This window comes from Chiroxiphia lanceolata, chromosome 5 (genome assembly GCF_009829145.1).
Source record: "Chiroxiphia lanceolata isolate bChiLan1 chromosome 5, bChiLan1.pri, whole genome shotgun sequence".
Classification (NCBI taxonomy): Eukaryota; Metazoa; Chordata; class Aves; order Passeriformes; family Pipridae; genus Chiroxiphia; species Chiroxiphia lanceolata.
Window position 1 is genome coordinate 45,651,305 of NC_045641.1, and position 25,046 is coordinate 45,676,350.

Genomic DNA, 25,046 nt, shown 5'->3' on the forward strand with positions numbered 1-25,046 from the left:
ACCCTCCTGGAATTTAGATTATATGTGGGTACAATGCTGAAGTGTCCCAAGTTTATCAGTCATTAAAAGGATAGGTTACTTAACCTGATGTCCCTAAGTATGATGATGTTATTAATCATGATATTTTGGCAAAATAAATACAGTATACCACTGAAAGAAAAGTGGTATTTTAATATTTTGTGAGGTAGCAGGACATCTGGATCCTCTGAAGTAATATGACCTGTAACATTAAATGGCTAATTAGTTTCCTTTGTAAGCTAATTATATGTGCTTATGGTGTATAAACATAGAAATAAATGCATGTAGTTCAGCTTTAATATTTTTTTTATACTACAGAAGGTTAGGCTATGCTATTGCAGAGTAAGTTTGGAGATGACAGGCCCATATGCTGCTGCTTCTGGGTTGTTTTAGACCAGATCCTTCCACTGTCTCTCACCAATTATAGGAATCCCTGCAAACATGGAATATGCTCTTCTTGGGCTCAGAAGCACATGGGCTTCAGAGCTGACAGGAAGATGGAGTGTGGCACATCTGTCAGTGTGCAGCTTGTTGAGGTGTGTGCAACAGCCAGCAGAAAGGAGTGCCTCGTAGCACAGGACTGTCACGAGTGCATTGTACTACCATGTGTAGGAATGGCAGCAAGCAACTGTACTTAACACGTGCGTTAGAGTCCCGTCCTTTAAAGACAGTGTTGGTCCTGGGCAAAAGAATGTGTTGCAGCTTTATAAGTGCTTGGAGTGCAAGACCCGTGTGGTGCTTGTGGTGAATGGACCATGCTGAATATCAGTCTGGCTTTCGCATTGCAGATGCCATGTGTTGTAGGGTGCTGCAGGTCTTAGTCTTCTTTGCTGGGAACACTTGAATGCTGGAACTCAGGTATGATGTGATAGGATACACAGATCCCAGACACAGACTGTCGGTTTATGTAGGAATTGAAAATACAGGGATTTTTTTCACTGCAGGAATACCGTATATAGTTAGCATATACATTAGGGAGTAGTGGCAGTTGTTTTCCTTCTGATCTTGTCACCCTTCAGATTTCTGTAATTATTCTGATTACCTTTAGGCAAGACATCCTCTTACCCCTCTACACTCTCAGCTACATGTATTTGTGCTGTGTTGACACTGTGTTTCTCAATAGGACACTGCAAGAGGGACTTAGCCCTGGGGTATTTGTGGTCCTGAATTCCCTGCTATGCTACTGCTGCATGTTCTACTCTGAAATCATTCCTGTAAGGTACTAAGCTTTCTGGCCCTAACCCAGTGAAGCACTTAAGGACATATTTAACATTAGGTGTATAAATAGTTCCATCATCTTCATGCCCATGCATTTAAAGTTAAGTGTGAACTGGAGTACTTCACTGGGCTGGAACCAAATTGCTCTGCATCCTGTAGGAGCTCATTGTAGGTGTGTAATCTCTTTAGCCTTGCATTGCCTCTTAGGCCAAAGTTCATATTTGCATTAAGTTTTAATGCTGGATTAGAGTCTGTCACTTAAAATTAGTGATTTTTAAGATCCTTGCTTAGCAACTTTATTGAGAAGTATGTGACTGCTACAAATTCTGTGTAATTGCTGCTTATGAGAGCTAGCTAATCCCATTTTTGTTTTGTGCAGTAGTGTGCACAAAACTTTGTCCTAGTTGGATGTCTTCATTCTGGACATATGCGGTACTGGATTCCCAGAGACATCATCCCTAACTAGCAAGAGGCAAGTGGTGTTTTAGATGAAACTACTCTGAAAGCATTTTGCAGTTTTATATTCAGCTTTTTTTCTTTGATCCACACGTCCCTTAGTTTTGAATATATCTACTTATGTGCACTGTCAAGGTGTATGTGTTCATGGACTCTCTGGCATAACCTGCATGTACGTAAGTGCACTTCTTCACAATTTCCTTAGTTAATAAATGTAAATTTGCCAAATCTCGTTCTGCATTTCTTTTCCAAAACCTGACTGAGTACTAACAAACAGAGGAGGAATGCTAGAATTTGTCACAAATTTGCTGAAGTAGCAGCAAGTAGAACTTTAAGAAAGGCTTTTCTTCTCTTGTTCTGTAGCTGAACAGGAACTACTAGGATTTCAGATCTCTCACAGAGATCACAGCCAAGTAGATGAGTAGGAGAGGCTCTCAAATTGGAGAACATCAACAGGAGAGATGTAGAGTGTTACCGCAATGGCAGTGACAAATCTGAAAATTGGTTTTGCCATTAAAAAACCTGTATGGGAAGAAAAGGATTCTACAATTTTTGAGAGAAAAAAAAATCAAAAAAGGTGTTAGGCATATACCTGTAAGGCAGAGAGAAGTTACCGTAGTTTATATTAAGGTGTTTATTTTATGATGTGCAAAGGCCAAGTAGTTGTGAGAGTTATAAATGATAAGCTATTTTGCTTGGGTTTTCATCTGCTATTTAATGCAAGTGAACATATGCAACAATCTGTTTGAACTTTTTCATTTTTCAGTGGTTGATAAATATAAAGGTTGGTATATTCCCCTTAATTTAACAAGCATGGTTTGAAATCCTAGGACAAATCTTAGCTGGTATAAGGTCTACTGAAATGACATTCTGAAGTCAACAGTCATGTCAGTTTAATCACGGCCATTAATTTGCAAGAATGACAAGTGAATTTGTGTGGTAATTCATCCCAAAGTGATTCATGGTCTTTTATTTAAGGAAAGAATTACAAACTTCTAAATATAATTTTGTATCAAAATTGATCCTGTAATTAGTTTTTCAGTAGTAAAGTCAGTCTCCTGTGTGTTACAGACTGCTAGTATTGCATCTGATGTTTGATGGATTTCTAGAGTTAACGTTTCTGAAGTGAGTATTTCTGTCTGGTTTCAATGAGTTTTCAGTTCATCCTTGTTAAGTGTGGGAAGTAAGCCGTGGGAGACTTGTCAGCTCTCAGACTCCAGGGATAGAGACTGCACAACCTCTCTGGACAACCTGTTCTGCTTGATTGTCCTCATAGTGCTGTTTTTTAATCTCCTGTCCACTAGAAACCTCTGCTGTTTCAGTCTGTGTCATTGTCTCTTGTTATCTTACATACACCTCGATCAAAAGCCTGGCTGTGTTTCCTTGGTCCCTCTGAAATTGTCTCTTCTGTAGGCTGAACCAGCCCAGTTTTGGAAAAGACCTTTAAGGTCATTGAGTCCAACCATTAACTCAGCACTGCCAAGTCCACCACTAAACCGTGTTCCTAAGCACCGCATCTGCAAGTCTTCTAAATGCTTCAGGTTGGTCAGGCATGATTTATCCTTGGTGAATTTATACTGGCTTTTCCCAGTCACTTTGTTCATCTTCTTGTGTCCAGAAGTGGTTTCAAATAGGATTTTGTCCATGATTTTCCCAGGGAAAAAGTGAGAGTGATCATGTGAAGTTCCCTAGGTAATTCTTGCCTTTTTTGAAGATGGGTACAGTATTTAAATGTATTCAGTTGGAGACTTCCCCTGATCTCCACAACTTTTGAAATATGAGAGAATAGCCTTTCAGCCTCATCAGACAGTCTCTCAGCGTCTTCCTACAGATCCCATCTGTCTTCCCTAAAACTTCTAAAAGCTGAGATTTCTTGAGAGATCCCTGGCTTAATCTTCTTTCAGTACTTCTAGTTTCTTTCCTCCTTGAACTCTGTATGTACAAAGGAGTGCAAGATATTGCTGGTGAAGTCCAGCACCATGTCTACTTCCACTGTCAGTAAATCTCCTCACCTATTCAGCAGCTGGTGTGCATTTTCATTGTTTATTCCTTTATTGCTCATGTGGTGGTGGAAGCTTTTCTTATTGCCCATAACACACCTTGCCAGTTTCAAAATCAGGCGAGCTTGGATTTTCCTAGCACCTATGTGTTCAGACAGTTCCTCCTTAGTCACTTGTTCCTGCTTCCACCTCCTTTATCCTATTGTTCTGCAGTGTAGTTCAGTCATGATTTCCCTGCTTAGCTAGAGGCCATCTAATATGTCTGCCTGTTTTCCTGAGTTTTGTGCTTGGAGGAGATTGTCCTGAAAGACCTGCTAGCTTTCCTGAGCTCCATTTCCCTTCAAAGCTGCCTCTCAGAGGATCCCACAGACCATTTCCCTGAACAAGCTGAAGCCTGGTGTCCAGCTCTGTACTCTGTTGTTCTTTCCTCAAGTTCTTAGGATCATGAATCGAGTTGCTTCATAGTTACTCTAGTGAAGGCTGCCATTGATTATCACATTTCCAGTCAGTTCTTCCTTGTTTGTGAGTAGCAAATCCAGAAGAGCATCACACTTCACTGACCTCATAGCGTTAACAAAGCCTGGGGTCCCATCTCATTCACTTTGCCCACAGAGCTTGGTAGTCCTCATCTACACTAGCCGGTGTCTTTGGTGTCCACATGGATGTGCAAAAATGTTCCAAGGAATGGAAAATTACTGGCAGTCTCTCTGCAATGTAATGGGTAGGTTGCCCTAAAAAAAAAAAAGAAACCTGTTGTAACTGACTGCTTAGAAAGTGTGTTCCTTCATCCCTCACAGGAGGGAATCTCCAACTACATTCACCCACCGTGTTCTCTTGCTCTCTGCTAATGCTCTGCTCAAGCTTAGTTGGTTTCAAAGCCTTCCTTAACAGAGCTTGTTCTCTCTCATTGGTTATTATGACACTTTACCAGTTCTGTGAACTTAGATCTGAGGGCGGAAAAGGACCCTTTCTGCTGCTGTGAGAAGCCACAGATTTCTAGCTTTCCCATCTCAGGAGTCTCCATCAGCATCTTGCTCAAGCATAGCCTCTGACTGTCCCTCCTGCCTTGCATCATGAGCCTCAGTATCTTGCCTCTGCAAAGCCTCTCTGAAGACTCTGATTTCCTGGTCATCCTTCTTGATTTTTTGCAGTCTGCTTGCTTGGGCAGGTTTGTCCACCTAACACTGCTATGCAGTGCACAAATTAAAAAACCTCCTGGAAATAAAATTTTGGAACAGTTGATCTCCTCACTTCTTTACCTGAATAATGGCTCATTGCATGCACCAATATTTAAGTTTTTTACCCTCTGATATAGTAAAAATTGATGCAGGTGGTTAAAGGATGGTAAAGTTAAGAAAGAAGGATGATGCTCCAGAAGTTTCCCCCCCCCAGGAAAAACATTTTTTGTATTGTTCCAGTGTTGATTATTGCTATACGCTACTTACAAATCTCATGTCCTTTTGTATACTGCATCTGTTCTTTTACTCTGATACTCAAACCCTTTATTTTTACTTTTTGGACAGCTGCAGTATGATGAGTGCTGCATGAGCTAAAAATGCTGCCCTTTCCTCTGAGGCACACAATGTAAAATAATCAGGAGGAAATCAAGACAGAAAGTAGAAATGTGAATATGGTTGCTGCAGCTGAAATCATACGGAGATAAATTTGAAAATTAAATGCAAAATAGAAAATTAGTATAAATACCTTCCATGCCAATAACCAAACAGCATGGTGAGATGAACTCAAAAGCAATATGTAAGTTAATTCACAAGATCTCTAGGCTTACCTGTGCATGTGAATATTTTGGGGGACTGTAGAATAGAACAGGGGATGTGACTGAACAATTAAAAAAAGATGGGTCTTATAGGGCAGTATTGTCTTTTCTTTTGATTTTCTTGGTTTTGTAGGAATCTGAAAATGTTACAGGATATAAAAACAGATGACCATGGAGATGAGTGACTCTTCAAGTATAAAGGAAGTTTAGACTGTAAATGCATTTTTAAGAATGGATTTAGCTGTGAAAGAAGCAGCTTGGGAAGACCCTACAGTACTGTAACCCCATTAGTCACAGTGGAAGAGGTAAAAAGGCTTGTTAAAACAATAAATGCACGTGGAAAAGGGGTGACAGAATGGTGAAAGCAGCAGCTGCACCCTGAAGGGAACAGAGAAACTGGAGAAATAGGTTGTGAAAGAGAGAAGGCAATTTTTGTTGTGATTGCCCACCGTCTGAATTCCCCCTCTTCTTATCCATATTAGCTCAATGTCACGTTGACCCTTCCTCTAGCAGGCATAGAGAGGGGAGGAGACTTCCACACTTGTCAGTATTGGTTCTTCAGTCAGATGAGGAGAATGCACTGATATGACACTGGTTATTTTACTAGTATGTGGGTCAAAATAAAATCTGACAGCAAAGCTTTTCAGAAACTGGGTGAGTACTCCTCTTTTCTGTGATCTTGTTGTACAGAGTGTGCAAGAAACCTAGGGTAGTTTGTCTTCCTTACACTACTACATGGTGCACTGCAGAAAAAAAATTTCCTAATTTTGGTGGAAATGAAAGACTGGAAGCTCCACTTCCTCACTCCTTAGGCTGAGTGAAGGCTCATTGTGTGCACCAGTCCTGGAGTTTTGTTACCTTCTGATCTATTAAAAGAGTGAATTAACTTTTTCCACCTTAAAATGCTTGCAATCACACCCTGCCCCACCCCCATACCTAACCAGACCTCCATGGTACTGGATTCTCATGCCCAAGTGGGTTTTACTGAAGTTCTGTGCCAGTGTATGACAGTTTCTCTGTCTTCTTATTGCTGCATGAAAAAGAAATAGTATATTACTAGGGTTAGGGTTAAGGCTGAGACAGTGAAAGAGCCCAGAGCCCCCAGGGCTGGAAAATGCATTCCAAGAGGATCGTGGCAGGGCCCCAACATTGCTGTCTCCACACCTTTTGATTCCGGGTTAGGGTTAGAGTTAGGGTTAAGTTTAGGATTTGTTAGGGTTAGGGTTATGAAAGTGTATCAAGTATGTGAAAGTTAATCAAGTCTTTTTTTTCTCCAAGTGGCTTTTCTTTCAAGCTAATTAAAATAATTCAGATGACTCAAGAACATCTTAATTGACTTAGTATTGCAGTTTTGAAAAACTGGTGGAAAGACTTTTTGGGAATAAACCAATGTGCTAGCATGCAAGAGATTTGAATTCAGCTGTTAGTGTTGGGGTTCACTTCATAATTTTGAGAAATGCCTTCACCTTTCTTCTAAATGTCAGTTTTGATGGTCCATTCTCACACTTTATTTGTTGCATTAAAGTGATTCTTGCACTCAGTGGGTTTTTGTAGCTTTAGGAATCTGTCCTTGAGGCTGAAATTGTGGGCTTTGTAAGGTGATGTACAGCTTGTTCCCAAGGACCCGGTCCTACCTGAGCTCTTGTCCCCTACCCCTTGTCCCCTCTCCATGCATGCCACTCTTTGTGCCAGCACTGGTGTCTGTGCAGCCACATGTTCATGTGATGAGGAGAATGACTCAAATGAAGATTTAAGTGGGGAGGTAGGTGGATTTACAGACCATTTTCTAGGCACATAATTTCCTTAACAAAGCTCACTGGACAATGTTATAGAGGGGATGGGGAGGTAAAGCTTGGGTTGGGCCCATTTGGAGAGCAGGTGGGATCACACCCGTGGCAGTATCTGCCACAGAGATTGACTAAAAGGAATTAGAGGACTTTAAAACTGAGTTACTACTTGCTAGGGAGATTCCTGGGCTTCTAGGGAGTTCAACTAGTAAATGGTCTTATTATCACACATGCAAATTTCCTTTTAGCACTCAATCATCTGCAGTCGGGGTTATTTGGTTTGGTTTTTCCTTCCATAAGATGCAGGGATTTCCTGCACGATGTTTTCTTTCATGAGCTGCTTACGCGTTTGCCACTTAACTTCCTCCAGCTTGGATGGAGAATTGAGGGTAACATGTTGATTTTAAGGTTCACACAGCTACATTATGTTCTCCCTGATGTGAACTTTATACTGCTTTATATTATTTTTATATTTATGCAATACTCAAGTCTCAACTTACTTTAGTGTAAAGGAGGACGCAGCTTCATGTCTTTTGACACACACAGACATGCACAGACACACAGTGTATTTGAAGTGTCTCCTTTCTGCAGAATATGTGCCTATAAAAGTGGTTGCGGAGTGTATCTGTAACCTTCATGGTAGATGCAGTCAGGTGATGACAAAGGAAGGCTTCATTGAGAAGAACTGGCAATTCAGAATGTCCCAAAAAAGAGAGATTCTATTGCAAAGTAACTTACTGCTGCTGGGCCAAGTCTGTATCCCACTGAAGTCAGTGATTTAGCTTCAGTAGATGTAATCTTTGTCACAGATGTGACTAGTTACCATGTATAAAAAATGAGTTTCATGTGCCATTTCCAATGATATGTTGCTCTGAAATTGTGTCAGAATGAGAATGTTACCCAAAGTATTGTCTTAAATTGGGCTCTCTGAAAATCTTTCCAGGAATTCTTCTTTTTCTTAAAGTTTTGGAGTGTAGGTGAATGATTTTGTGATACATTTTTCTTGTATCTGATTTTCAGGAGGCACGATCAATCAAGAAATTACCTACCTTGATTCACTCTGGATTAGTGGCTGTTTATGGCACAGTTGTTTTGAATCGGATAGTTCTCTTTTTGGGAACAGATGATGGACAGTTACTGAAGGTAAGCTGAGTGTGGCAGTTCTGCCCTTTTCCACCAGCTGCTGCTGTGTTCAGGTGGGTAAATGGTTCCTTGTTTAGGCACTGTATTATAAACAGATATGATCCCCTGAGTCTCTATTTCTTTTTTGTTTGTTTGTGGAATAACTGTTGTATTGTCACTTGGAGAGCAAGATAACTTTGAAAAGCAATTATGCATCCTGCCTAAAATTCAAGGAAACATTTCATGAGACTGCTAATGCCCATAGTATTAATTTATAGACTGCGGAGTTCTCAGTTATTCTGTCTTTTTTTTTTTTCCTTCCTTGCTTTGATTTTTCAGTAGAAATATTAAATATTGTTGGATTTTGGAAGCATATTTATTTGTTTATTAGCCTATCTGTTTGATGTGAATAGCTGTCTGTTAGAGAGAAAAATCAAGATTCATTTTGCCTTAGCTTCTCAATAGTTGACCTACACTAACTTACATCAATCACCTGGAAATGAAAGTCATCTTATCTCATTATCAAACATTTCAACCATCCAGTCAAATGTCTTTTATGCTTTAATTTTTTTTCTGGGTTTTGCAAGAATGTGGATTTCCTGTCTACACTGCAAAGGATGACTCTCATTCTTTGTCTTTATTAAGCAGACATTTGGAGAGGAATATAGTAGAGACCTTGAAAAAGCTTTTGCCCATTTGATTTCATTGTGCTTTTGATAGTGAAAAATGAAATTGAAGTGTTCTCTGTCTCCTTAACACAATGGAGACCATGAACACATCTCCCTTTTTTAGTCATGAAAAAGCAATGTGAGTGTGCTTATTAACTTGCAAAATTAAGTTTCTGTGGTCTCTGGTTCCCTTGAATTCTGTGCAAAGAGTGATGCAAAATGGTAGAGCTGGGCGAGGTAAGAAAAAGAAATACTATCACGGATGTGTGTTTACAGAAGCCACAAAGAAACTTGTATAAGTTCCTTTTTACATTGTGAGTGTCTGGATGTTAATTTGTTTTCTGAAGGCCAATGCTTTCTTCTCCATTCATAAGAGTACATAACTTTGGGGTATAGGCATCTCTCCCACATTCAGTTTCTGCATCAATAAGGAACATGCTTGGTGGAAGGCATGTTTCATGCACTAAAGCAGTGCCAGATTCAGAGCAAAATGTATCTGGCATGGATTTTCTGGAACTTCTGTTCTGGTGGTTTTTTTCATCTTTCTCCAGTGTGAGAACCAGTGCAGTAGGTGAATTGAATCAGGGCACAGTAATTCATCTTAGAATCTTTGATGTAGCTGAAATTAGGCTTGTGTTTAAAACGTTGACTGATCAGTAAAAGAACTTGTGAATAATTTAATTCTATGTGTTTTAGGCTATTCTTAATGAGGATATGGAATCTAATTGCCCAGAGGTTTTATACGAAATTGAGGAAGAAACCTCCATTTTCCATAAACTTCGACTTGATCCGGTGAATAATAACTACATCTATCTGTCCTCTGCCAATAAGGTAAGTATAATATTTAATAAAATAATAAGTTTGTGTAAACTACTGCTTTAAGGATTTTTACCACAGTAGAGGGAAGGATGAGTTTGGGTCAGAGTTAGACCTTTAATATCCCACTTTACATCTAGTATCTGGTCATGTTGTCTAAATTTGAGCATCGCTTCTGCAGAACTCAGAAGAGTTTCTACTGTCATGGTGCTGCCCAGTGTTGCTATGATCCAGCAATACCTTTAATCTCATCCTTATTTTATGCCGTTCTGTCAAGAGAGTATTTGGTTTTGTTTTTCCTGGAGGCATCATGCAGAATCAACTTGGAGATAGATCTTAATTTGAGAGATGGCTTTGAAGTCTTAGTTGTTATGAAGTCAGTGATAAGGCTGAAATCTGTGATAAAGTTCCCATTGTCTTCAGTTATACACAGACTTTATAAGAACAGAACAAAACAAAAGCACAATGAAAAGTGAGTAATGTGTATGCATAGAGAGGCCAGGAGATCAGCAGTCACTGAGAGCTGCTGCACGTGAGCAAACGTGTTGGAGCTGCATGTCAAGCAGTGAGTGGCTCCCAGGAGCCGGTGCAGTTGTTCCAGCACATCCTGCAGCAGGGCTACTAAGCAGCAACTCAGAAAATCCCTTTGTCTCACCAGCAGTGGGGAAGATGGCATTGAAAACACAAGGGCTGACTGTCCATCTTAACTGGACAGGATTTCACACAGCACTTAATTACCTTCATTTACAATAAAATGACTTTTCCAGCAGTGAGCATAGCATTTTGGCCTGCTGTCTCAGAGTGGGGGTAAATTGTAGGAGAACCCCTGACTGATATAAATCATCTATCACAAATGCAGAAAAAAATCAAAATTTCAGTCAAAAGTATATGTATATTTTCAAATTAAGACTTGAATTTTCTTTAGGTTTGGTAAAAGAGCAGTTGTTACAGAGAAACAACAGCTTTTAGAAATAAATATGCCTCTCTGATCATCTCTTGGAACTGAACTAAGGCTTCTACACTGTCTTTTTTAACTTGCTGGTAATCTAGGATTTTGATTAGTTTCTGAACTGATTATCTCGCGCAACTTCAGATAAATTGCATTTTACGATATATGGATGGCAGAAAGCCATATATCCTTGTTTCTGTTCACAAAATATAGGAACTTTTAATTCTTGCAAATTTGTAAAAAAAAAAAAAGATTTGAATTAGTTTTTCTTACTAAGATCATTAATTGACATTGTTATTAAGTGTTACTTGTATCTGTATTCAGTATTTGTAATCAGCTTTCTCTTTTTCTTTTTCCTTTCCTTTTCTGAAAATGGCTGGCTAGGATATTCAAGCTGAATGTACAAGTATAGATACATACAATATAGCCACAATTATGTACATTTACTTATTGAAATGGCATTTTCATGCATGCTAAGCAGTTGCATGCGTTTGTTCTAGTGTGCACATGCAGTAACCTGACATGGTGATGCAAACACAGATGCATTTTGTTATGCGCATGCATTTTTGGATGCACCTTCATCAATCATTTAAATATCTCAGTTCTGAGGAGAGGAAAATGGTGTTCTGCTAAGCAGAGCATTATTTGTAAAATATACCTCCTTTCTATTATTATCTATAATTCACTATGCTAATCAGTCTTTCTTGCATTAATCTGCCCATGCTGGCCTTTGAGTAGTAGAACCAAATTGTTGTTGTCAGAGGTGTTTCATTATCTGATGGCAAAATACAGCGTGTGCAAAATAGGCTGCCTATTTCTATCCAAAGGTCTTCTGGCAGAGGGGAATCCATAAGGAGACTTCCCCAAAGGAATTGTGCTTGGTTGCTGTCAGATTTTTAATGGTAACCGTTAACTTCCCTGTTTATGGAGGCTATTTTAATTCAGTGTATTATTGCATTCTTTGGTTTCAGGTGAGAAGAATACCAGTAGCAAATTGTGGTAGATACGCTTCTGAGCAAGAATGCTTATCTGCAAAGGATCCCTACTGTGGGTGGTGTTCTTTGAATCAAAGGTATTTTTTAATATTTTAGACTGTCATATAAAAGCAGAGCAATATTAGTCAATGTACATTTTGGCTGGCTTGGGGCTATTCAGCATCATGATTTTATCTACTGAATTTTTATGGAATCAGTCATAGCCATAAATGTGAGACACTTTCTTGTCAAGTGAAAGGGAACTCTGCACCTTTTAAAGACTATGTAACCCTCAGATTTTTGAGATCTACCCATAAAATATATGTTGGGCTAAGAATATTAAATTATTTTGCTTTTACAACAGATATTTTTGCTTTCCAGATTGATTGAGAGATGAAATTGTATACTTGTGCTTGAAGCATCTTAATAGCTGGGACCATCTTGTATGTGAGAATGAGAAGAGTGCTCAGATGTGCTTCAGTATTGATAGTTCCTTGCTTTGAAACCTCTGCCTTTGGTTTAGGCCAAAGGAGAATTTCTTTCTAATACTTCATTCATACATTTGAAGCAGGTTTGAAAGCTATCTCTGACCTGGACTGGAGAAATTCTTCGGTCATCAGGCCCAGTCTTGGCAATTGCAAGCAACCACACCATGTAAAACTAAAAAACTTATCAAGGACCATCATAAATTTAGATAGACCTTTTGTCCTTCTTGTCTTGGTTGTGTGGCTACCTAACAGTCTCATTTTTCTTCTGGTTAAAATATATCTGCTCATTTTCATCATATGTGTGTTTATAGACAGGTTATACTTGTTATGGTGCTCACATCACCTTGACCTAAATAGGTTTCCGCCCTCCCTTATGCTTACCTCTTCAATATTTTTTGTGGAAGCAATCTCTCTCTTTGCTTTTATTTTGGTGCGCTAAAACAGCAAACTTCACTAAGATCGTCTCACATAGGATACTCCTTTCTTACCTCAACTCCATTAACCCTTCTGTGAAATTTATGCATCCTTTTAAAATAAGGATGGCTAGGACTGTCACATTGTTCCAGAAGAAATTTCAGCTGTGCCTTGCTTAATGTTGTTTAATCAGGGTGTCCAGGAAGCATCTTAGTGTGTTCTGGAATCACAAACGTCTTTTTCATAACAGCATCACATTGATGGGCCACAATCATCCATGATCAAATAATGCCCCCAGGTCCTTCTCTTTCTTTGTTTTCTTTCCAGCTGATGAGTTTCCAGTCTATAACGCATGGGTTGTGAGATTTTTACTGCTCTAGGTACATGTTCTTGTACTTTATGCTTTGAAATGCCATCTCATGATGGTTATCTAAATTTTCCTATGTGATATTCTCATCTTCCTCTACATGATAATGTTCCCAACTTTGTATCATCAACAAATGTCAACAGTGTAAGCCTTCTCTTATGCCGGTTTGTTCCCCGATTAAAACCTTAAACCAAAGTGACTATAAGATGGATTTTTGACGAATTTCACTAGTAGCCTTCTTTTAGAAGGTTAATACTACCCATTTTGGTTTGTTTCAGTGTAAACATGATTTTGCTGAAGACCTGCTACTGTATGTTTGCAAAGGTAGTTATTGGAAGAGAGTAGGTGTTTATTCTGTAATATATTTTCTTCAGACTCTCTTTTGCTACCTTGTTACAAACTATGTGTGTAACAGTGCTAAGCTTTTCAGGCTTTTAGTTACCTTATAAAGAGTTTGTGAGTAACAGTTATTAGTCAGGGAATCCCCTGCTTTTGAGGGGAATCACCAAAAGTTTCCACCTAGTTGCAACAGAAATAATTTACTCTTTTGGCGGAAAAATGAATTACTATAAGATGACTCCTGTTGAACACCCACATAATTTTTTACTGTTAAACACTTTGCATCATGAAATATTTGGTTTGGAAAGAGAGAGCTCTGAGCAAAGCTTTAGAGAAAAAGACGTGTTTTTAGCCAGTGTTTTAGTCAAAGTCCATATATGCCCACTAAAACGATATATTCCGTAGTAATTTTGAGATCAATGATATGTTTTGTGCTTACAGGGAAATAAACTTTCTATAAAATGCGCACTCCACTTTTAAGTAAAACTTGCTAGCAATGCTAGTACCTCATCTTAAAGACAGTATGAACTGAAATCCAGTATTTTAAAGAAAAAATCTGCACATCCATCACAAGAGAAAACAAAATTAAACAAAACATTTCTACTGTTCCTATTTCTACTCTTTCTTCCATAGCAACAAATATATAAATTCTCCTTTTCACTTATGATCATTCAAAACAATTAGTCATAGCATTGTGTGATTTCTTTTAATGTTTACAGGTTTTCTATAGATGAATCAGATTTACCTGAATTGTGCTGAAATACATTTCTAATACAAGGCACTGATGTTTTACATGTATTTTCCATATGGAAATGACACAATATGTTATCTGACAGGACCAGACTTACTTTTGAATTGGTCAGTGTGTAGGACGTAGGCTTCATTCAGGTGTTGGTACCTTGGAGAAAGAAGGAAGCCAAAACTTTCTCTGAAAGCATGTTCTCATTCCATGAGGAAATCAGTATGCTTTAGCAAGGTAGAGAGGGCAAACATTGTAGGATCTGCAGCTAATACAAGATCAGTGAAGCAGAGACTTAAGTAAATATGAATGAACCAGTATGCATAGACATTTTTATCATAATGGAATTAGAAGAACTCCATTCCAGTTGTGTAGAGGAATCTTTAGTAGTATAAAGAACTAGCTTGCTGTGAAATATTTTCAAAAAATCCTCACTGTACTTTCCTCTGTACATGTATCTATGCATGTCTGAAATCTGACCCAAGGGTTTCATACCTTTTATCTTCATACTTGTATAGGGTCCACTCCAGCTTTCCAAGAAAGTAGTTTTCTGAGTCTGTATGTTAATTTTCTGAACCATGTGGTTCACAAATAATATTTATCTGTTATTCATTCCAATGTGCTTGCAATCGATATCAATTTTCTAAAAATAGGGATATTACAAAATATTTTCCTCTTCAGGTGAATGGAATTCATGTTACTCTTGGTCAGTGCAGGGCAATTGTGAGAATTTATTCTGAGGGGCATCAGATGTCACTGCTTCCTATGAAAATGACTGTTCTCCATAGCACATTGTTTGACTGTTAAAGGTCAGCTTTTAGAGCAACAAAAGATGCACTTTTTTGTGACATAAAAGCAAGCACAACCCTGGGTCCTGTGTGGCATTACTGGTTTTGCTATTAAACTCTCAGATTCTTCATTGCAGATGAGGAAAACAAGTTCACTGCTTGTTCCTCGGGCAGTCTAAGAAAGCAAATAACTTTGTCCTAGGACAGTTGTAAATATTCAGCTTGACAGTTTTCTTTTTTAATATTTTAATATTAGTGTCACTGAAATGCATACGCTTAATTTAGTGCCAAGTATTGCAGAATGTGTTGCCTTGCAAATTTACCTTCATAATCCTCAGCCTGTGGAATGTCTTTCTTCCGTGCACCATTGCCGGTGCGAGTTACCTTCCTGTACATATCTGAGAATCTGGTTTATGAACATCTGTTGATGACAGATCCCATCCTCTGTGGTTCTGAAACTCTGGTGCTAAACTGTGGTGCTAATGGACTTTTGTGATCTTGGTAAGGTGAAGAGAGATATAAACGAGACTGAAATTTGTCCTAGTTCAGACAGTTTGAAGTGTCAGACATATAGTCCCAATTTATTACATTATCATTACAATCTTAATATATTCAGATGCAAAGCCCTACCAGGTTCTTGTGTAGCAGGAACTCAGTTTCCTGAGTTAGACCACAAAGGAAGTGACCTTGTGCTCAACTGCATTCTAGTTGCCAACAACTTGATCTACAGAGAAGACAACTTTATGATTTCTATGGTTTGTGAGGTTATTTTGGGCATTCTGGAAAGTGGTGGATATTTTTGTTAAAAGTCATTCTTGTGTTATTCCTTCTGGGGAAAAAACACATTGCTTGTGAAATATGTTTGTGCAGTGAGCTTCTCATAAAAAATGACTATGCTTTGCAACTATATACTCATTTCTAGTTCATAGCAAAGGAATGGCTCGTTAAGGCACATGTCACTGATCATATGATTGAAGCTATACATCATCTATGTTTGGTAGAAAAGTAGGATTAAAACAATATTAAATGTTACATTTATTTATAAATATTCCATAAAGATTGAATATTTATAAATATTTTCTTTATAAATACTCAATATGAAAACATGAAGATATATTCAGTTAGCACTTACTTTAATTGCTAACAATATGAAATTACTTGGAGTTAATCTATGAATTGTTTGTTAACTGTTGAAAGCAGGCAATATTTTAAGGATTCACCTTTCAAACTCAGTGATTGTGCATCTAATTTGTATGCCTGTGTTCTCTTTTTCTTATAACATGTTGTAACATGTAATCTTCATAGTACTTGTTTATCTCAGTGTTTCCTCATTCTTCCTAATTTTTGTAGCATATTTTCTGTTTCCTACAATTTGGCGTCTATAACATTTTTGTTTCCTTTGTGCCATCCTACTTCTGGAATGGATTTTATGCTTGAAGACAGAAATCTATTTTGAACTACCTTTTCAAATCTGGTGGTTTTAACCAAGTGCACTGACATCAGTGGATGACAAAGAAAATTAGGAAGGAGGATGCATCTCATCAACTATATACATTTGTAGCATAGCTCTACATCTGCTCTTTGCCCCCATCTCTTCTTATACTCTCTGGAGAGAATGAGCAGCTTCTATAGTGTAGTTCATTTCATCTTTGTATGAATGTCTAAAATAGGTTAGGTGAATTGCACCCTAGAAGAATGTATTTTTCCCCGCAGACTGCAGAGGGAACCGGCAGGGGGGTGGGGTGGGGCGTGTCAGCAGAGCTGGGTCGGATCTAGAGCTGTACAATGAAGAAATCAAGTTGGGGGTGATGATTTCTATCCCAGGCTACCAATTCTGCTGTTACTGGCCAAGCATATAATACTTGCTTAAGTCCCATGGATTTAATCAAGACCCTCAAGCATATATCAATGCATTGTAATTTATTTTGATAAGCAGAAGATTTTACTGATTGTTTTCCTGAAGCTTTTTGCAGTTGTAACCATATTCCTGTAAAAAAATCAATAGTATTTCTGTAAAAAATCAATAACTTTAAATAAGTTGAAGTACAGTGTCTGAAGTCAAAGCCATGATAAGGAGGCTAGTATAATTTTATGTATACTTTTAGGTGCACATTAAAAGAAAATTGTACACATTCAAACAGCATAAATGGTTGGTATAACATTTCACATGCACCCAATAAAGATCTGGAAATCCTGCTAAGTTTCCCTGCCAAAAATCAGGTATGTACACCCAGTTTTGTGTATGTTTGTTTATTGTGACTTAAAATGTGTGATTTTGTTGCTTATTGCAGCTTCTCTTCTTTCGTTGCCATGATCCATATATTAGTGCTTCTTACCTCAACAATTGGCAAATGTCTTGGAAATCTCAGTGAGCTCAATGTGTCAATTAGATAAATATTCTCTTCCTCTCCTATGATGTATCCTGAAGCTATGTTTCATGATGTTGAGTCAAAAATTCAAATATGCACTGTGCTGATGAAGGCAATGTTTCTGTTGTATCACTGTATCAGCTATGTTAAATATTCCAGTAACTATATATCAAGTGCATTATGTAAGTTCTGAGCTTTGTAACAAGTTAGAAAACATTCACTGGGACACATATGCTAACACAAATGCATCTTTAAGTGCTTGATATTAGATACTCTGTATCTGTTCACAGCACCCACAGCCTTGAGTATTTGATTATCAACTCTTGTGACCAGCCACTTAATCTGCACGCTATTGTTTCTGATTTCCTGATTGAATACACTAATGTGATCATATCTGTAAAGTGCTCTTGGCCAAAAACAAAGGATAATTCATTACAATACAAATTCTGTTTCATAATTAAGTGTGCTTTGGTTATGTATGCAAACGATGTCTCTCTCTGAGGATCTGAGTGTATTTTTACTCAAATATTTTTAAAGGAATATAACAGCATATAACACTGTTATAGCAAAATTCTAGTTTTAAAATTCAAAATTATTTCAGATTGCTCCCCTAACATATTGTACAAATCCATTTAATTTCTGGAACTAAGCAATGCTGTTCCTTTCAGAATTCTTTCTGTATTGCTTCTTCAGTTAGGAGAGTTGCACTCCTTTGAGAGCCTACCTAGTGAATTCTCTGCTTCCACCAGAAAAATTTTCATTTTGTACATTTCATAGTTTGTCATCTTCTGTAAAGACAAGGTGGTGACTTAGCAAGTATTGCAAAAAACCTGTTGTATTCTTGTTTTTATTGTTTTGTAGGTTGTTGTGACTGCAAATGTAAGCAAAATCCTTACTTTCTGTATGATAAAAATTGTAACATCTGTTGAAATATTTTATGAAAATGTAGTGCTGAAAAATTCGTCCTGCTTCTGCAATCTAACCACTCCGATGATAACTGATAATGGTATGTTTTACTATTACATACAATTACATGTATTTAGTGCTTATTCACTGTCCCTTATTTCTGGGGAGTACTGCATACAGGCCTAATGAGTATGAGAGTACATAATGCTTTTTATTAAACGTCATTGAAGAAAAATAATTCACATTTTGTCAAGTGATCTGAGTATACTCACACTATTCTTGATGATTAAAGTTTTGTTAATGTGGAATCCTTTCTAGAAGTAATAACGCATTACCCTATGTCTGAAAGCAGCTTCTTCCATTCATCCTATAGCAATGCAATGTTTTAGCATTACTAGTATATTTCTTTACATTGTGCCATTAATAATTATCTAAGGAAACTTAACTGACAATCAAACTGGCTGGAGCAACGGAAGCAGTGTTGGTCTAGTGATCTCCCTTGACATATAAACCTGTTTTAACTCTTCTCTCATCTGTAAACAGAATATTTTTTTTGCAAGAAACTGTACTAGCATAAATAAAAAGAGAATTTAATTATGAATGTCTGTACAGTAAATAACCTTAAGATTTAATTAACCGTTTCAACCTAACTTAGGCACTGTGAGAAAGTGATTGTTCTATGTAGAGGATTAGTAGAAAAATATATGGTTCGGGGGCAATTTGGTGGGTACATCTTTTTGACTTGATTTTATTCATCTTTCTGAATAATTGGTTGAATCATGTTGCAATGATTCCAATACTACTTTGTTCACCAGTAGTTCTCAGAATTAGAGGCCTGAGTGATTTGTATGGGATGTGTGATGCTTGTGATCTGGTTTGTGTATCTTATGAACAGCTACAAGTTCTAGAAGGAGATAGTAAATGGCTGAATGTCTAGACTTTTGAGCTGTTCTTTGATCTTAAAGATCAGATGATAATCCTTCACAGCAGAGTCATATTTGACTGAAGGTAGGGAAACATCCCCCTTGCATTTCTTCAAGGGTCTGTAGAGAACCACAAAGCTTTTTTAATAAAGATTGACCTTATAACTTCTTAAAGTTGCTTACATTAGAATGCAAGAGAGAGGGACAGATAGCAAGCTGAAGGGATACCATGTGCTTTTGAGTGACTTGGAGAGGAAACAGAAAATTCAGATAAATGCCTGCCTCTATCTCTTCCTCAATAATACAGCCCAAAAGACATGGAATACCCTTCATAAATCTGATTCTCTTATAAAACCTTTGTGTAAAAAAGACGAACGAAATGTTATCCCTGACTTATAAGGATCTGTTATTCTGAAGAGCTCAGTGCTACAAAAGAACTCTCTCTCTCTCAGGAAACCCTTGCCCCTGAAGGAGGTTCCTTGGAATATTTGGATCTCAGGAGCCTTTGGCCTTTGTATGGGAAAAGCTGTTCTGGCATCATAGAAATGTTGTGTCAAGTTCCTATCCAACACTGATTTGAGAATTGAGGAGGAAAGACTGTCTGTCACTAGGAGGTGACAGCTAGAGTGATATCCATAGGTATTCTAGTCTATTAAGTAAGCTGCCTTTTGTAAACACTGTTAGTGGATTTTTGAGAAGGAAAGATGCATTAGAAAAGAGGAAAATGTTCTTTATTGGCTCAGTTGCAAAAGCTATGTTTTCTTGTAATTACGGGGTATATTGTTTTGGTTCTTTGTCTTTTTGGACTAAGGCTTTCTCTTAACTCCATTAGCAGGATCTCAGAGTACGCGTTATGGAAGCCAGCGTGCCTTGCCTTTGCTTTGTGCCAAAAATGAGCCCTTTTCAAGTGTTAACCAGAAGGCTGTGAGGTTAGCTTGTGCCTGCCAGTATTACTGTCACTCATGTGCTCCTATGAGCTGGGATGTATTAGTGGATAATGCAAGTGTGAAGTTATGTTTACTATTTATGGTACCTCTTGTAAGGTGACCTCAGTCTCACAAGAGAATGCACTTGCAAAACTCCTTTAGGTGCAATTTCTCGGAAAAAAACATTTTGAAAATACCTCCTTCTCAATGCAGTCTAGTACATTTAAAAGGTCAGCCCAGACCACACAGAAAATAAGAGGTTGCATTAATTTCAACAGAGACAGAATCAGGAAACCATATTTGATGGTGTTGTTTTTAAAATATTTTTACAAACTTAAAAGAAAAGCCAAGCTTTGCCAGAAGGAGATAAATTCCTTATTTTTACTTACTACTCCTAGCAAAATACTATTTTTCTGTAGTTCACGGCTTGAGACCTTTTTCATATATTGACGTAGACAAGTGATTTAGGCAATTGTGTGCCAACATGTCAGATTTCTGCAGATAAGTAGATTTCTGGAGATGCAAATGTTTGATGAAGGGTTTCACAATGTCTGTGTCTACTCATCTACATCTTTAAGCATTAAAATACCATCAAAACCAGACTCTTTGCTATCCATTTAGTAAGGTATTTAATAGTATGAATGGTCCCCAAGGGCTGTTTCTAACAAGCAGTTCAGGTGACCTTTGCAGTGAGCACCCAAGTGCAGCAAGTGCCATGCTGACATGTGGAGCTGGGAGATACTTTTTATTTAACAACTGTAGATGTAGCCAAAGCTGGTTTTCATCTGAATAAGCCAGGCTGTGATAAAGGCAAGGTTTATCTACCTTTGCAAGGTAGATATACTTAAAACATGTGTAGCTTTTCTGGATTAAAAAGCTAGCTACTTCCTAGCATAGAGAAGCCAGAAAAGTCTGCACACATGGGTTTCATTTGATCTCGGGCAGTCATTCATTTCACAGATGTACACATCTGCAGGCACACAGATGAAAGAGACCATGGCATAAGTGGTATATATCTAACTCTACTTTTCGATGTGGTATTCTGCTCGTAAGAGAAGATAGTCTTTCATACCACAGCTGCCAGTGAATTGTCGGTATAGTAATTGCTAGCTGAAGTAATGGCAAATTGACTCATGCAATCATAAAAGATTTAAATAGGATGAAAATTGCTACTGCATAGATTACAAAAGGAGACTCTTGAAACCAAGTCTCTGAGACAGATAGAGACAGAAGTATGATATGTTGGGGTCTTTCACAGTAAAACAGTTTGTTGAGTTAGAAGACTTGAATTAGGGATCTGGCTGTGCCACAGTACATATCACTGTGTGCTTTCTGGGAGATGATTTTATATCCCTGCTTCATGGTAGCATTTCCTTATCTGTATCCTAACAATATTACTTTTGTTTGTCGTGCAGTGGTGGCATCAAGCTTAATTAATGAGTGTATTTAAAGCTTTGGCACAACTCAGCTGAAGGGTGTTATAGAAGGACAAAATCTACACTTTTTTATCAGTCAAAAGTGGGAGTGAATGCATGAGAAAAGGTGCATACCAAGTAAAGAATGGCTGAAAGCACATGAGCTTTCAACTCTATTATTTTTTAACAGTTATTTCTTGTGATATCCAACATGTATCTAACATGAACATTTTTCCAGATTGTCTAATTCTCGAAGCATCGCTGTCCTCAAGCTCTTGGAATATCACACAAACATTTCAGTCAAAAAAGTAAGAGTCTGGTTCTTCCTAAAGTTCATTGAGGGATTGATGTGTGTGGGGTGTGGGAGACTGAAGTCATTCATCATTCTATTTTTGGTATTTCTTAAGGAACTACATACATTTCACTGAAGATAGTAAAATCCCTTTTCTTGGCCCACTTCCTCCTCCTTCTCTTTTCCTTTTTTGGTTTGGTTTTTTTTTGTGTTCTTAGAGAGCTACTTCTTCTGATGACTCTCTCATTTAATGGGACCCTGACAGCTAACTGTAGGAGAGTCATTATAGTGACTGAATCTATGATGCGTGCCTGAAGAGATAATAAAGGATGTCACAATGACATTAAAATCCTTTTTGTCCTTGGGAAAAAGGTGAATTCCTGGTACTCAGGATAAGACCTAGAAGAGAGGAGTCAAGAGATTCTGTAAAAGTGACTTTGTGAAATTGTTTTTTATTAGACCCAGATGCAATTTAAGTATGGTCCATGGCTAATGAATACAACTGAACCAGAGAGTAATGTCTAATCTGCTAATATGAGTAGTGAATACCTATTCTTCTGCACACATTATTTTTCAGAGCCACACTCTTTTTGAGAGCTGGCAGAGGAAGCACTTGTGCCCAGTACATGGCCTAATCCTTTATGATAGGAGGTTGTTAATATTTAGAAAGATCTGACTAATATACACTATAGATAATTACAGTATTCCTGTTCAGAACATTCCTCCTCTATACAAAAAGACTAATCCATAGGCACCTGGGATGAAATTAACTCTTGCTTTTTGGGAAGTGGCACATCACTTCCCTGTCCCTGGGGCAACACAGGGAAGGAGTTGTCTTTCTCTAAATCAGAGCATTTCTCAGCATGTGTGGAGAAGAACTGTGCTGCCCTTGGCTCTCTTCCATGCTTATAGAGGCATTGCAAAGCAAGATAGGGACAAAGTAGTCTCCAACAGGCATCTTTTTTGGTAGGAGAAGGCAATAGCAAACTGGCGATACTTGCTAGCACTACTCACACAGAACAGAAATTCAGACAAGCTGTTAAAGAGTCAGCGATGATTTTCTGCCCTTTTCTGGTTAAAAAGTACTACCTGGCCACTCATGAACTGGAGTAAATCACGGCAAAATGAAACCAAAAGTGTTCTGTCTGCTTCCTGCTTTTTTTGAAATTTATGACTCTAAGCATCTCAGCACAGATTGTATTTCATAGTAGATTTCTCCTCAGAATAAACACAACAGAACAATAGGCTTGGAGGGTAAACACAGGTTATGTGTTTTATCCATTTCATTACATGTTTGCCAGGTTGTTCTCATGGATTTATGCTTCTTTTCTGTCACTTAAAATTTCACATTCATGACTCAATCTAGATTGAGTTCCTGTGTCTTACAAAAACTCTCTTTCTGTGTTACCAGCTGCTCACAGTGTGTACACAAGGGTGAATGTGCCAGCTGTAAATGGAATCGTGTCTCTCCTGCCACCACCTGCCAGGTGAAGTTTGTTGGGGAGAACTGGAATCCCCTGGGATGCCTTTTCCTTGTGTTTTTTTATGGCTGAGCAGCAATCTGTCTCTTTTTTTGTCCTGACATGGAGAAATGCTGATTTTTTTTTTCAGGATAATTGTAATGCAACCGCTTCCAAGGGGATCACCACTGCACAGAAAACAGAGGTTAGTTAGCATTTTAAGATCGGCATTATTGAGGTTCTGAGGGTTGCGGGAGAAATTTATTTAAAGTGGGAGGACTTTGCAGAAGGAATAGAGATATGGTTGAAAAGGCAGTCAGTTGGTAGGCAGAACCTGGGTGCTTTGTAGTGTTAAAAGGTACCAACAAAAACTTGTGTTTCAGATCCAGACATTGAGACAGTGAACACTGCAATTGTCATGTGCCTACCTCTAGATGCAGTATTTGCAATATTGCTTTAAATGCCAGAGTCCCTGTATGCTGTATTTAGGCACTCCACAGGAGCCAGCACACTGAGGGCTGGGATGTGTAAGCTGACCAACAACAACAAAAAAAAAAAACAAACACAAAGGAGAATGTTTCAGACTTAATCTTTTACCTAGACTTAAAAACATGTTTGAGTTCTGCTGTCACAGACAACTCTGTGAAACTAGACTTCAGAGTTTCAGACCTCTTCCTCATTTTATGCAGCCAGATCACAGCTTCTCCTGAAACATAGCTGCCAGGGGAGCAGAAGGAAGGGGAGCATGTGCCACCCAGTGTCTGCATAACAGAGAAGTGGCTAGAGAATGAATCCAGGAACTGAAATCCCCGGGTTTTAGTAAATCTCTAGTTCACACTTCCAGAAAAATTTTCTTGTTTTCAGGCTGTAGACAAAACTGGAGGTGGAGCTACTCTCCATCTATCCCACACAAGCTGGATCACTGGAAAGGAAGAAGTGTCCCTGGTGCCAAAGTACCTGCTGAATCTGGTTGCTGAGTTCTCTATAGAAATCATATCGATTGTATGTGTGCATACAATCTGAATTATTTGTCTCATAGGCCAGCCCTTTAACCTTCTGCTTCATAGGCCAGCCCTTTAACCTTCTACTTCATAGGCCAGCCCTTTAACCTTCTGCTTCATAGGCCAGCCCTTTAACCACAAGGTTATCCCTTCATTCTTTATGGAACCCAAATGTTTTTATTTTCTCATAAAACTGAGTGATCTTTTGATCAGTGGTTGCTTATGACATGCAGGTGTTAGGAAAGAAATGAGTAGTGAGAAGAAATTTGACTGATGAGTAAGTACATAGAGATTTGCTTCCTACACTTTTTGGTTTCTGCTTTTCTGTGAGTGATGCACAGTTGTTATAAATAGCAGCTGTGTTCTTATCTCTAAATGTTTCATTAGAACTACCCAAACTTTTACCTCTGAAGGTAAAATTACCTCTTAAATTCAGCTATTCAGCTGACTTTTCTTAAACAAAATCACGAAATACGTTTTGTTTTTCACAGAGACGAGTAGGATTGTTATACTTGTGCTTCTGAGCATTAATATTCTGGATTTGATCTGCATTTAAAGCATTATGTCTGGTGAAAGAACAGAGGAAATTCTGCTTTGCTCTGCTTCCAAGTGCATTAATTTGACATTGGTAAATAGTTGGAATTGCCTGGGAGATGGCTTTCTTCCACATGCCTTATCTTGGAAAGACAGTGATGGACAAGGCAGTGAAAGCACCAGAGGCAGTGCAAAGGCAGATGTTTATTTAGAAGTGATTGATCCATTCAGAGGGCTTGAAATTGCATTTGAAATCCTGCTCTCCTTTGACTGCTGGTGCTTTAAGGAGAACATACTGGAGAG

At 38.2% G+C, this 25,046-nt stretch overlaps 1 protein-coding gene across 1 annotated transcript in view; it reads left to right on the forward strand.

Annotated features, from left to right (window-relative positions):
• The window catches only part of PLXNC1 (plexin C1), a 69,634-nt gene that overhangs the window by 2,739 nt on the left and 41,849 nt on the right, over positions 1–25,046 (forward strand). Inside the window, exons 2-9 of the mRNA XM_032688730.1 lie at positions 8,274–8,396; positions 9,740–9,874; positions 11,780–11,880; positions 17,023–17,137; positions 18,148–18,292; positions 21,695–21,764; positions 23,160–23,235; positions 23,360–23,413. Of these exons, the coding sequence (XP_032544621.1) occupies positions 8,274–8,396; positions 9,740–9,874; positions 11,780–11,880; positions 17,023–17,137; positions 18,148–18,292; positions 21,695–21,764; positions 23,160–23,235; positions 23,360–23,413 (819 nt within the window). The remainder of the gene's footprint in view (positions 1–8,273; positions 8,397–9,739; positions 9,875–11,779; positions 11,881–17,022; positions 17,138–18,147; positions 18,293–21,694; positions 21,765–23,159; positions 23,236–23,359; positions 23,414–25,046) is intronic.